This window comes from Cervus canadensis, chromosome 3, assembly GCF_019320065.1.
Source record: "Cervus canadensis isolate Bull #8, Minnesota chromosome 3, ASM1932006v1, whole genome shotgun sequence".
NCBI classification, from domain to species: Eukaryota; Metazoa; Chordata; class Mammalia; order Artiodactyla; family Cervidae; genus Cervus; species Cervus canadensis.
The window spans coordinates 71957934-71971426 of NC_057388.1; the positions used below are offsets into that span (position 1 = coordinate 71957934).

The window sequence follows — 13493 nt, forward strand, 5'->3', positions numbered from 1 at the left end:
TGCTTTAGGTTTATATTGCCCTTCTTTACTTTTCTAAGATGGAAGCTTTCTGATTTTCAATTGATCTTCTTTTCTAATGTATAAATTCAATGACATAATTTCTCTCTAAGCACTGCTTTTTCTGCATCCCACAAATTTTGATGTTATATTTTCTCTTTGGTGGGGGGGTGTTAGTTCTAAAAGGTCTTGTAGGTCTTCATAGAACCGCTCAACTTCAGCTTCTTCAGCATTACTGGTCAGGGCATAGACTTGGATTACCATGATACTGAATGATTTGCCTTGGAAAAGAACAGAGATCATTCTGTCATGTTTGAGATTGCATCCAAGTACTGCATTTCGGACTCTTTTGTTGACTATGATGGCTACTCCATTTCTTCTAAGGGATTCCTGCCTTCCTGCCCACAGTAGTAGATATAATGGTCATCTGAGTTAAATTCACCCATTGCACTCCATTTTAGCTTGCTGATTCCTAGAATGTCAACATTCACTCTTGCCATCTCCTGTTTGACCACTTCCAATTTGCCTTTATTCATGAACCTAATATTCCAGGTTCCTATGCAACATTGCTCTTTACAGCATCAGACCTTGCTTCTATCACCAGTCACATCCACAAATGGGTGTTGTTTTTGCTTGACTCCATGCCTTCATTATAACACCCAAAAAAGATGTCCTTTTCATTATAGGGGACTGGAATGCAAAAGTACAAAGTCAAGAAACACCTGGAGTAACAGGCAAACTTGGCCTTAGAGTACAAAATGAAGCAGGGCAAAGGCTAATAGAGTTTTGCCAAGAGAATGCATTGGTCATAGCAAACACCCTCTTCCAACAACACAAGAGAAGACTATACACATGGACATCACCAGATGACCAACACCAAAATCAGATTGATTATATTCTTTGCAGCCAAAGATGGAGAAGCTCTGTACAGTCAGCAAAAACAAGACCTGGAGCTGACTGTGGCTCAGATCATGAACTCCTTATTGCCAAATTCAGACTTAAATTGAAGAAAGTAAGGAAAATCACTAGACCATTCAGGTATAGCCTAAATCAAATCCTTTATGATTATACAGTGGAAATGACAAATAGATTTAAGGGACTAGATCTGATAGACAGAGTCCCTGATGAACTATGGATGGAGGTTCATGACACTGTACAGGAGACTGGGATCAAGATAATCCCCAAGAAAAAGAAATGCAAACAAGCAAAATGGCTGTCTGAGGAGGCCTTACAAATAGCTATGAAAAGAAGAGAAGCCAAAAGCAAAAGAGAAAAGGAAAGATACACCCATTTGAATGCAGAGTTCCAAAGAATATCAAGGAGAGATAAGAAAGACTTCCTCAGTGATCACTGCAAAGAAATAGAGGAAAATAATAGAATGGGGAAGACTAGAGATCTCTTCTAGAAAAGCAGAAATACCAAGGGAACATTTCATGCTAAGATGGGCTCAATAAAGGACAGAAATGGTATGGACCTAACAGAAGCAGAAGATATTAAGAAGAGATGGCAAGAATACACAGAAGAACTGTACAAAAAAGATCTTCATAACCCAGATAACCATGATGGTGTGATCACTCACCTAGATCCAGACATCCTAGAACGTGAAGTCAAGAGGGCCTTAGGAAGCATCACTACGAACAAAGCTAGTGGAGGTGATGGAATTCCTGTTGAGCTATTTCAATCCTAAAAGATGATGCTGTGAAAGTGCGACACTCAATATGCCAGCAAATTTGGAAAACTCAGCAATGACCACAGAACTGGAAAAGGTCAGCTTTCATTCCAATCTCAAAGGCAATGCCAAAGAATGCTCAAACTACTGCACAATTGCACTCATCTCAAACGCTAGTAAAGTAATGCTCTAAATTCTCCAAGCCAGGCTTCAGCAACATGTGAACCATGAGCTTCCAGATGTTCAAGCTGGTTTTAGAAAAGGCAGAGGAACCAGAGATCAAATTGCCAACATCCACTGGATCATCGAAAAAGCAAGAGAGTTCCAGAAAAACATCTACTTCTGCTTTACTGACTATGTCAAAGCCTTTGACTGTGTGGATCACAATAAACTGTGGAAAATTCTGAAAGATATGGGAATACCAGACCACCTGATCTGCCTCTTGAGAAACTTGTATGCAGATCAGGAAGCAACAGTTTGAACTGGACATGGAACAACAGACTAGTTCCAAATAGGAATAGGAGTACATCAAAGCTGTATATTGTCACCCTGCTTATTTAACTTATATGCAGAGTACAACATGAGAAACTCTGGGCTGGATGAAGCACAAGCTGGAATCAAGATTGCCGGGAGAAATATCAATAACCTCAGATATGCAGGTGACACCACCCTTATGGCAGAAAGTGAAGAGGACCTAAAAAGCCTCTTGATGAAAGTGAAAGAGGAGAGTGAAAAAGTTGGCTTAAAGCTCAACATTCAGAAAACTAAGATCATGGCATCTGGTCCCATCACCTCATGGGAAATAGATGGGAGACAGTGGACACAGTGTCAGACTTTATTTTCCTGGGCTCCAAAATCACTGCAGATGGTGACTGCAGCCATGAAATTAAAAGACGCTTACTCCTTGGAAGGAAAGTTATGACCAACCTAGACAGCATATTAAAAAGTAGAGACATTACTTTGCCAACAAAGGTCCATCTAGTCAAGGCTATGGTTTTTCCAGTGGTCATGTATGGATGTGAGAGTTGGACTATAAGAAAGCTGAACACCGAAGAACTGATGATGCTTTTGAACTGTGGTGTTGGAGCCAAGACTCTTGAGAGTCCCTTGGACTGCAAGGAGATCCAACCAGTCCATCCTGAAGGAGATCAGTCCTGGGTGTTCATTGGAAGGACTGATGTTGAAACTGAAACTCCAATACTTTGGCCACCTGATGCAAAGAGCTGACTCATTTGAAAAGACCCTGATGCTGGGAAAGATTGAAGGCAGAAGGAGAAGGGACTGACAGAGGCTGAGATGGTTAGATGGCATCACCGACTCAATGGACATGAGTTTGAGTAAACTCTGGGAGTCAGTGATGGACAGGGAGGCCTGGAGTGCTACAGTTCATAGGGTTGCAAAGAGTCAGACATGACTGAGCGACTGAACTGAACTGATTTTCATTTTTATTAAGTTCAAAATGTTTTTCAACTTCCTTTGAGATTTCTTATTTGTCCTCTGTATCATTCACAAGTATACTGTTTCATCTCCCAATATTTTGGAATTTTCCAATTATTTCCTGGCAATTGATTCTCCTAGCAAAGGTTTCCTTGGTAGCTCAGTGGTAAAGAATCCGCCTTCCAATGCAGTAGACACAAGAGATGTGGGTTCAACCCACAGGTTGGGAAGATGCCCTGAAGAAGGAAATGGCAACCCACTCTAGTATTCTTGCCTGGGAAATCCCATGGAGAGGCGAGCCTGGCAGGCTACAGTCCATGGGGTCGCAAAAGAGTCGGACAAGACTTAGCAACTAAACAACAACAGTAGATTTCTACTTTAATCACAATCTAGTCTGAGAATATAGTTTACATTATTTCAATTCTTTTAAATTTTTTTAAGCTGTGTTTTATGGCCTAGAATGTGATCTATCTTGGTAAATGTCCCAAGTGAGCTTTAAACGAAGTATATTCTGCTGTTTTTCAATAAAGTAGTCTATAGACGTCAATTACATCCAGGTGATTGATGATGCTGTTCAGTTCAGTTCTCTTTACAGATTTCCAGCCAACTGGATCTACCAACTACCATTAGCAGGGTACTGAAGTCTCGAACTATAATAAAGAATTCATCTACTTCTCCTTGCAGTTCTATCAGTTTTTGTCTCCTGTTGTTAAGTACATAAATATCAAAGATTTCTATGTATGCTTGGAGAATTAACTTCTTTATCATTCTGTAATGTACCTCTTCATCCTTGATAATTTTCCTTGATCTGAAATTTGCTTTGTCTAAAATTAAGATAGTTACTTGAAATTTTAACAGGGCTAGCATGGTATCTCTTTCTACATCCTTTTATTTTCAATGTATCTGTGGCTTTATATTTAAAGTGTATTTCTTGCAGAAAACCTAGTTGGGTCTTGAATTTTAGCGACTCTGTCAGTTTCTGCTGTTTAATTGATGTATTTAGACCTCTCACATTTAAGGTGACTGCTGATTCGATTAGCATCTACCATATGTATAACTGCTTTCTATTCATTGCTTTTTCTTTTTTTTATATCTTCCTCTATTTTTTCTGCCTTTTTATAGGGGCAGTCTGGGGATTTTATTCAGAATCCTGAACTGAAAAAGAGGAATACTCAGTAGTGCCAGTTCCCAGGATAGGAGTGGGGGGATGGGGGTTGAGGAGGCAGGGCTGGAGGAAGTTCTGTGTTCAGCCTTCTGCATTGATTTTCCATAGAAGGCTGTGACTACAGAGAACTGGCCACTGACAAGACAGCCTTCAGGCTGCTCCCTAATCCAACACAGAGAAAAAACTGAGGCCCACAGCAGGGAGCCTGCCCATGGTCCCTGGGCAGCTGGGGACAGAGCCAGGACCCAGTCCCCGAACAGGGCACACCTGTCAGTCCACACTCACCTTGGTCCCAGCAGTAGGCGCCAGTCCCACAGCGGCCATGTATGTGCTCCCGATGGTCTTGATCTTCTCTAGGTCCTTGTAAAAGTCTTTGTCCATGAGCTTTGTTTGAAACACAAAACTGTTAAATGTTACATAACATTTTAGACAAGTCACAGCAGTGTACAGCCGCCGGAAGCAAGCACAGAGCAGACAGGTGCATTCTGGAAAGCAATGTGTCTTCTTCATGTGGGCACAAGACACGATCTGGGATCGAACTGAGAAATGCAGGCCTCAGGGGCTCTAACAAAGGCATTTAAAAAAGGCACCAAGGAAGAACCATGCAGAACACACCCCCATCCTCCAGCAGCTGACCTCACGATCACCCAGGAGGAGGACAGGCCCCAGGGAGGGAAGCAGGCACAGACCGGAGGCCCGCTGTGGACAGTGCAGAGACACCTGCCCGCCCATCCTGCAGGTGAGGCTGCCCACCTGAGCTTGGCATTCACAAGGAAGAGCACAGGTACCACCACTCACCCTCCCCATCTTAAGGCAAAGTTTCTTCCTCAAATGTCACGATCGGCTGGGATTCCCAACGAGACAAAATACACGTGATCCCCCTGGCCCCATGTCATCCACAGAACACACACTACATCAGTAGACACAATTCAGGACTCTGTTGGAGGGGGCACACAAGGACACCCAGGCCCCAGGGTGTCAGGACTGCAGGGCAGCCCTTACCTCGTCAAAGTCGGCGATGATCTCGTTCAGAAGGCGCAGACACTCCACGCCCATGTTGTTGCCATCCAACTCGATGTAGAAGTCATTGAAGTTGGGGATGGATGCAAACATGACCCCCACTTGCGAGTACGACTGGTAGTACAGGTCCTGGGGCGGGGGTGGGGGAGTCAAAGGTCGGGTCAGGCAGCGAATGGGCAGCCAGAGCAGCATTCAGGGCTGGTACTGGGGGCTTGTGCCTTTAGGACCTAAAAACCTAGCCTGAGCCTCTTTATTTTTGAGTCAGCATTTGTAATCCCTGCTCTGTGCTGTCCAGGTGGTCCCAGAATTTTACTGTAGCAGGTTGTGGCCATTTGGATGTTCAGACCAACCCAGATGCGCTGAGCACAGAGAAGGGAGTGATAGCCAGGCAGGTGGGGTGTGGTTTCGAAGGCACCTGCTGCCCAAACTCAGCCAGGAGGGGGCCACCCAGGCCTCAAGGCAGCGTTTTGCAACCTCATGTGTGACTTACTGCAGCATCCTGCCTTCCTTGTGGGGACAGTGGATGCGATGCTCTCTCCCAGGATCAAAGGGGAGGACATGCTAATTCTGAGCACCTGTCAACCCCACACCCCAGGAGTCTTGGATCTGGCCCCGCCCTTGAGGGTGGGCAGAGGGGCCACTGCCCCAGGCTCACCATGTTGCGAGGGTTGGACATCAGGAAGTGCTGGGCAACGTGGGCTGGCAGGAGGTTGAAGAGAATCCTCTTGTTGTCCAGCTTCACTCTCTCCATGTCGTCCCGCTCCTCCTCTGCCTGCGAAGGGGGTCCTCTACTAAGTCACCCAGCCACCCGCTCATGCCTCCTTCCCTCACTTGACAGCCCACCGTACGACACTCCCTTACTTGTCACCCTGCCGTGTGACAAGCTCTCACCTGGGTCAGACTCTGAACCCTCTTCCAACAGGGTCCTGACTTTGGGGTGTTCATGTGTCTAGTTTTAGCAAGAACCCTGCTAAGACAGTTTAACCAGATACCCCATCCTTGACATCTGATCACCCCAGATATCTGACCAGATTCCTCATCCCAACCCTCCCCAGGTGATGTTAGATCACCTTGACCTACCCTCAGCATGAATCCTGTTAGGTCAGTTCAGCCAGAACATCCCTCACCCCAGATGTCTCCTCTTAATAATTTTCCATCCACCACCCCCCACCCTGCTCCTTGACTATAAACCCCCACTTGCCCACGCTATATTTAGGATGGAGCTTCATCTCTCTCCCCCATTGCAGTGGTTCCTTCACCTAACTCAATGCTCCTGAATAACATCTGCCTTACCATCTTTAACAAGAGTTCTGAATCTATGCCTTTAACACATTCTTCTCTGTAATCATCCAAATTGAACACCAAGGGCACTGATGGTCTATACCAGGTTCATCTCCACGACCCCACCAAGCAAAGGAACTAAATCAACATTAGGGGCCCAGAGGATCCATGAAATTCTGGACGAGTCATCACCCAGATCAGCTGGAGCTTTCAAAGGCCAATAAAGGGCTCAGCCCCCATTTCCAGGCTGAGAAGCCCCACCTTCTGCCATCTGCAAACTGGAGGCCCAGGAGATCTGGTGCTGTAACTCCTGGAGGTCTGAGACCCAGGAGGGCTGAGAATGGAGATGTCCCAAATGGTGCAGTCAGGAAAGAGGGGCCCCATTTCTCTCTCCCTCCACCTTTCTGTTCTATTCAGGCCTCCTTCAATGGATGGATGAAGCTCACCCACATTAGGAAGGAGAATCTGTTCTACTGAGTCCAGATTCAAATGCTAATCTCATCTAGAAATACCCTCCCAGACCAACCCAGAATAATGTATGGGCAAATAACTGGACACCTCATGATCCAGCCAAGCTGACACATAAACCAACCATCATGATGTCCTCTTCCAAAACCCTCCTGTGCCGTCTCACTTGCCTTCCGGGGTGTACAGGCCCCTCTTTGGGGCACCCAGGCTCTGAGAACTACCCCCTCCTGGAGAAGTACCAAGAGGGAAAGGGCCTTTCCAAAGCACAAAGTGAGAAGACCTTGATCTCTAACTCTGGGACTGGTCTCACTGGAGGAAAAGGCCCTTTGTGAGACGTCTGCACAGACAATCATCAGCTAGGCAGGGGATAATGCTGGTGCTTGTCCCCACAGAGAGCAGCTACACTGCAGAGGGGAAGAGTGTGGAGATTCAGAGTGGGCCAGGCTCGTCAGACCACATGGGGCACAGAGGAGCCCCCACCCCACTGTCAAGATGGTGAAACACGAGAGGAGATGGGGTCAGAGGAACATCAATAAAGATGATAGCAATATCATAAAAAAGCAATGCCAGACAAAAGACAGTGGAACAGTATCTTTAACATATGGAAAATTTAAAAAATCAAAAACTCATAATCCTAAACCCAGCAAAAGTATCTTTCAATCATGAAGGCAAAATGAAGAGTTTTTCAAACATACAAAAACTGAAAGAATTCATCACCCACAGACTTGCGAGAACCATCTGCCCTTCAGGCAGAAGAAAGATAACACCGGATAGAAACCCGGAAGTGCACAAAGAATGAAAAGTACCAGAAATCATAATGAAGTGGGTAAACAAAAAATATTTTTTTTCATTATAATCTATCTTTAAAATAGACTTTAATGTTTATGATGGAAATAGTAATATATTTGGGGGTTTATAATATATGTACAAATAAAGTCTATGATGATGTCAATGCAAAATCCCTAGGATGGAAAAAATTGATGTATATATTGTTATTAATATTAAGGTTCTTATATGTAAGGTAGTATAATACCACTTGAAGACAATACTAAGTATCCATTAAAATAACACAACAAAGAGTTAGAGCTAATAAAAATACAGATCAAGAAGAATAATAAAAATATTTAATTAACCCAAATAGGTAGAAAAAGAGGAAAAAGAAAACAAATAGATGGGCAGGTGGGACAAATAGGAAACAACAACATGGAAGATTAAAATACAATCACATCAATAATCACACTAATTGTAAATTAAATGAAGACCTCAATTAGAAGGCAGAGATTTATAGGAATTAGATTAAAAGGCAAGATCCAATTGTATGTTGCTTACAAGAAATCCACCTTAAATAAAAAGATACAATAAGGGGGCACTCTCCGTCCACTTTCTGCTTTACTTTACTAAATCTACGGTGTGCTTGTGTGAATGAATGACACTTCCTGCACGAAGCAAGTGATGAGCCCTCCTCTGCAGTTTCATGGTGCCTTGTAATGACTAAAGGCAGCCCCAAAAAGGGGAGCCTTGTGTCCGGGATTTATACTGACCTGCCAATGGCAAGAGTCACCCAAGGTCCCTGCTAGGGGAGCGGCCAGAGCTCCCCACATGGGCAAAGCATGTAGACTGAACTTTCCTTTCTCAGTCACCTTTTCCTGCTTTCTTTGACCATTTCATAATTTCGTGGGACTACTAACATAATCTGTTGGATCATAGATTATGTTACTACGTACTTTTACTCAGACCCCAAACTTGGTAGTCATGGAAGCGCCTAGCCTTGGTAGGAGCCAAAAGTTACAAGAGCATGTTTGGGAGCGAGGCAGAGCTCTAGCTCCAGCAATGTCTCTCAGGCTAGAGGTCACTCTCTTCTCTGCCTGCCTCAGGGGTAAGCGATCTGGCAAAGAGTCTTTGTCACAACTGTGTCTCCTATCTATGTGGACAGAAGCACTGCTGGTGACCATGAGGTTTTTAAGGACACAGATCGGGAGCTGCAGGATCTGGTCAGATTGGAAGTGAAATGGGCTTCTTCCTTTGGTAGCACTAGCTCTTCTTAGTGGACCAGAGGAGGCTTCCTGGTGGCTTTTGTCTCAACTCCTTAGATATTCCTTTTGTGGAATCTGTGGAAATGAACTGGAAGGCTTGGCCCTAACAGCTCAGGAACAAAAATCACTTTTTCCTCACTAGCCAATCCTCCACCACCTCTCTTTCTATCACGTATACTGGTGTGGTGACACTCAGAAAGGACATCATGGTTGTTGTTCATCCCTTTATGACTTACCGCTTCTACTGCGGTCAGGACTGTACTCAGGAATGTGCATAGACACATGAAAGACAGATGCTTCCCCTAGGAGTCCTAGCTTGGGAAACGTTCTGGGAAAACTATTCTGCTCCACCTCAGGTAGCATCAGAGAAAAGGGCAAATCAAACAAAGGTCTTGGTGGTATGAAACTAAATCAGCTTGGGATGCTATCTGGAATGCACCCCTGGTGCATCTCTACCCCGTGTTGGTGGTAGAACCAGGAGCAAAGAGTAAAACGCCTGCGTCGGTAAGGGACAGACTAAGTCCAACCAGGGAAGGAAAGCTTTGGTGGATAGTCTGTCTACACCCCCATCTAGAGCAGGGAAGGATGCTTCCAGTTGAAAAAAGCCGCAGCTGTGGATGCCGCTTTTTTCTTTCTTACAGATGGGAGCTAGCAGTTCCAGAACCACTCCTTTAAAATGTATTTTTAAAAAGCTAAGACAAGTTTGATCTTCAGAGCTTAAAAAGACATGCCTAATCTTCTGTGATACTGAATGGCCACAGTACCCTTTAGAAGACAGAGAATGCCGGCCTGTTGAAAGGTCTCTTAATTATGATACTATTTTACAATTAGACCGGTTCTGTAGAAAACAAGAGAAATGGGTAGAAGTGCCACATGTGTTGCTCTTTATCTCTCTGCAAGACATGCCAGACATATGTCCTAAGGGTAGAGATTTGGGTGTGAAACCTTCAGCTCCCTCCTGTCCACTTACTTTGCCCCTGTATCTGGGGCTCCCAACTGAATAGGCTGAGAGTCAAGGGCACCGTTTCAGGAGGGGTTCCCTCAGCCTCAGTAGAAATTCAAACCATACCAATTGTGGTCCAGACTATCCAGAGGATCCATAAAAGTTCACAGAAGGCTTTATAGGGCTAACTTTGTGACCTTACTTGGAGACATGTAATGTATGTCTTGGGACAGACAGGCTAACTCCTGACTCAAGAAATAGAGTTTTGGGGGAAGCTACTACTTTTGGAGATGAATGGCTTGAACGTGAGACAAGGGAAAATAAGGAACATGAAATAGCCCTCCTTCCTACTGGGAGCCAAGCAGTTCCCATAACAGAGCTGCTTTGCCGGATGTATTCTTGAAGGACTCAAGCGAGCGTAAGCTAAGACTTTAGACTATGCTAAGCTGACTGACATAGAACAGGGAGAGAAGGAAACTCCTGATAAACTCCTATTAAATTCCTAGACAGATTACGGGAGGCTCTTGGCAAGTCTACTGACGTTGACCCTGAAAGTACAGAGGGAGAAAGGGTCTTAGGAGATAAATTTCTCACTCAGTCAGCTCCAAATACCTGCTGTAAGTTACAAAAACAGGTGTTCGGACCAAATCAGTCTTTAGAAAAACTGTTGTAGCTGGCTCAGACAGTATATTATGGTAGAGAATATGAGGAGGAAAATAGCAGGCAAAAAAGAACCAGGCAATAGACTGAAGCCCCAACAGTGGCTGTTAGACTTGCTCTGAAACAGCCTGAGGAAAAATGCCCAGATGGACCCAGGTGAAAAGGGAGGGGCATCTCAAGTGGGATTGCCATCAGGCATCTAAGCCACCCGCAGCTCCACGTCCAGTCTGCAAAGGACCATACTGGAGAAGAGACTGCGCTCCGAGGTGTAGGCCCCAGAGGTCAGGCTCTCAGGACAACAGGATCAAAGGTGCCCAGGGGTCCCCACACAAGCTCCCATCCTAATAATACCTGAGGAACCCCGGGTTTTAGTAATTGTGGAGGGTCAATCAGTAAATTTTCTTTTGGACACTGGGGCAACTTTCTCTGTGCTCACTGAAGCTCCTGGCCCACTTTCCTCCTGATCCACTACCATAATGGGACTGTCTAGACAAGTCAACTGTTATTATTTCAGTCATCCTTTAAGCTGCAACTGGGACTCTGTATTGTTTTTCTAGTTTCTCCCTCACTCCTTCTGGGGAGGGATATATTGAACAAGGTCGAGGCCTCCGTTTTCATAAATATGGAGCCTGCTCTTTCTCTCCCATTAATTGAACAAAATGCAAATCCTAGAGTGTGGGCTGATAGAAAAACTATGGGTTGAACACAAAATGCTGTTCCTATCACTGTCAAGCTCAATGACCCTCACATATTTTCACATCAAAAGCAGTATTCACTAAAGCCTGAGGTTAAGGAATGGGCAAAGTCTTACTGTACTGACTTCTCATGATGTACGTGGGATCTTAAACTCTAAAGTTCAGAGTGACAATGGCTTTGTCTTTAAAGCTGCTGTAATTCAAGGGGTGTCAAAAGCTCTAGGAATAGAATATCACTTACACTGTTTCTGGAGACCCCAACCTTCAGAAAAAGTTGAAAAGGCTAATGACATTATTAAAAGACACCCATGTAAGCTAATTCAAGAAACACAAGACAGTTGGTTTAAAGTTCTACCTGTAGCTTTAATGAGGGCTCAAACTGCCCCTAAGAAGAAGGGACTGACTCTATGACAGAATGTTTTTGCACACAGATATTGTCATAGATCCTAAAGCCTTAGAACTAACTGTTTGACTCAGCTTTCAGCTTTTCAACCTCATCATCAATTGAAGGCTTCCCATGGTGGGTTACTCCACTTCAAGGAAAGGACTTTCTTCAACTCTGCAAATACCTTCACCAACAACAACCATATGTGATGCCTCTTCTTGATCTGATGACATCTAACAATCCTAAGATCGACTGGTATAACATATTGTACCTTAACTATGGACACAATGTGACTTTTAATTTTGATTAGGTTTTAACTTGGTTTAATGACTATTTTGCCTTACATCTGTAACTGTAAACTGGGATTTGTTTCTAACCATCTAAAAGGTTTTAAGTTACAATAGGTTGTCCAGGTTCCTATGAGTGCCACAGCCTCCTCCAACTATTACTTGGGGTCCCTGGATGAGAGACTACATATGAGGGTTAGGAGAATATGTTGCCTCAACAATTTAGGGACCACACCCCTCAACAGCAGGAAGTAGTTATGGAATGAACACGATGCCCCTTTCCCTAGGCAACATAATTCTCCTAAAAGAAAAGGGGAGAATGAGAGGGTAACAGGCAGGAAAGCCAGGGGTCTCCAAACGGAGGAAATAGGCTACCAGTGTCAGACATTTTTTATCTCTCCCTTAAGCAGCAGGAAGAAACAAACCTCAAGTGTCAGACTTTTTTCTCTTAAAATTCTGTGTTGCCATGACAACACCCGGTTCCACCTGAACTTAACTTTTCTCGAACCTTGAGCTAATCAATGTGTTTTTCTTATGGAAATGTTTTTCTTAGTCTACGTTAATAGATTTGTGTATTTGCTTTGTATTTGCAAAATCTATGTATTTGCTCTGGAATTTGCCTTTCTTCAAAATGGTTCCACCTAAGACTAACTTTTGGCTGATAATAGCTCAACAAACAAGTATTCATATCAATTGTTTTATAGCTGGGGAATGATACACCTCATGCCATCCTATCTCAAAAATGCATATTGTGGGAGCGGGGCCTGGTGAAACTCCGTCAGCCTTGAGGTGTCCCTCTTATCTGATTAATAGCTTTCTAACAGACTGAAAACATCCGGCTAAAGACTAGCAGGGGGGCACTCTCTGACGCCCTTCTGATGTCTATGTCAGAAGCTTTCTCTGTCCCTCTTTATACTTTAATAAAACTCTGCCATATCAAAAAGAAAAAAAAAATACAATAAGGTTACAAGTAAAATGAGGGGAAACACATAACAAGAGAGCTGGATTACCTATACTAATATCATACAAAACAGACTACTGAGCAAAGCGCATTACTTAGGAAAAGGTCTTTTTTTTTTTTTAAGAGGTTCAATATTTATTTAGAGTTTTTGTTTTAGCCTGGAGATATTTTGAACTGTAGTGTTGGAGAAGACTCCTGAGAGTCCCTTGGACTGCAAGGAGATCAAATCAGTCAATCCTAAAGGAAATCAGTCCTGAATATTCATTGGAAGGACTGATGCTGAAGCTAAAGCACCAAGAGTTTGGCCACCTGATGCAAAGAACTGACTCTTTATAAAGAAAAGACCCTGAAGATGGGAAAGACTGAAGGCAGGAGAAGGGGACAACAGAGGATGAGATGGTTGGGTGGCATCACCAACTCAATGGACATGAATTTGAGCAAGTTCTGGGAACTGGTGATGGACAGGGAATACTGGCGTGCTGCAGTCCACGA

General features: G+C 44.0%; 1 protein-coding gene across 2 annotated transcripts in view; it reads right to left on the bottom strand.

Moving 5' to 3' along the window:
- ADCY1 (adenylate cyclase 1) overlaps nt 1-13493 on the bottom strand; it is a 105010-nt gene that overhangs the window by 15523 nt on the left and 75994 nt on the right. Inside the window, exons 15-17 of one of the 2 annotated variants that reach the window (XR_006268580.1) lie at nt 5944-6060; nt 5271-5417; nt 4554-4671 (exon numbers count right to left, since the gene is read on the bottom strand). Coding sequence is in view for 1 of the 2 variants with exons in the window: in XM_043463435.1 (XP_043319370.1) it covers nt 4554-4652; nt 5271-5417; nt 5944-6060 (363 nt within the window). In the remaining variant the exon portion in view is untranslated. The remainder of the gene's footprint in view (nt 1-4553; nt 4672-5270; nt 5418-5943; nt 6061-13493) is intronic. The other variant, XM_043463435.1, reaches the window with a different exon arrangement.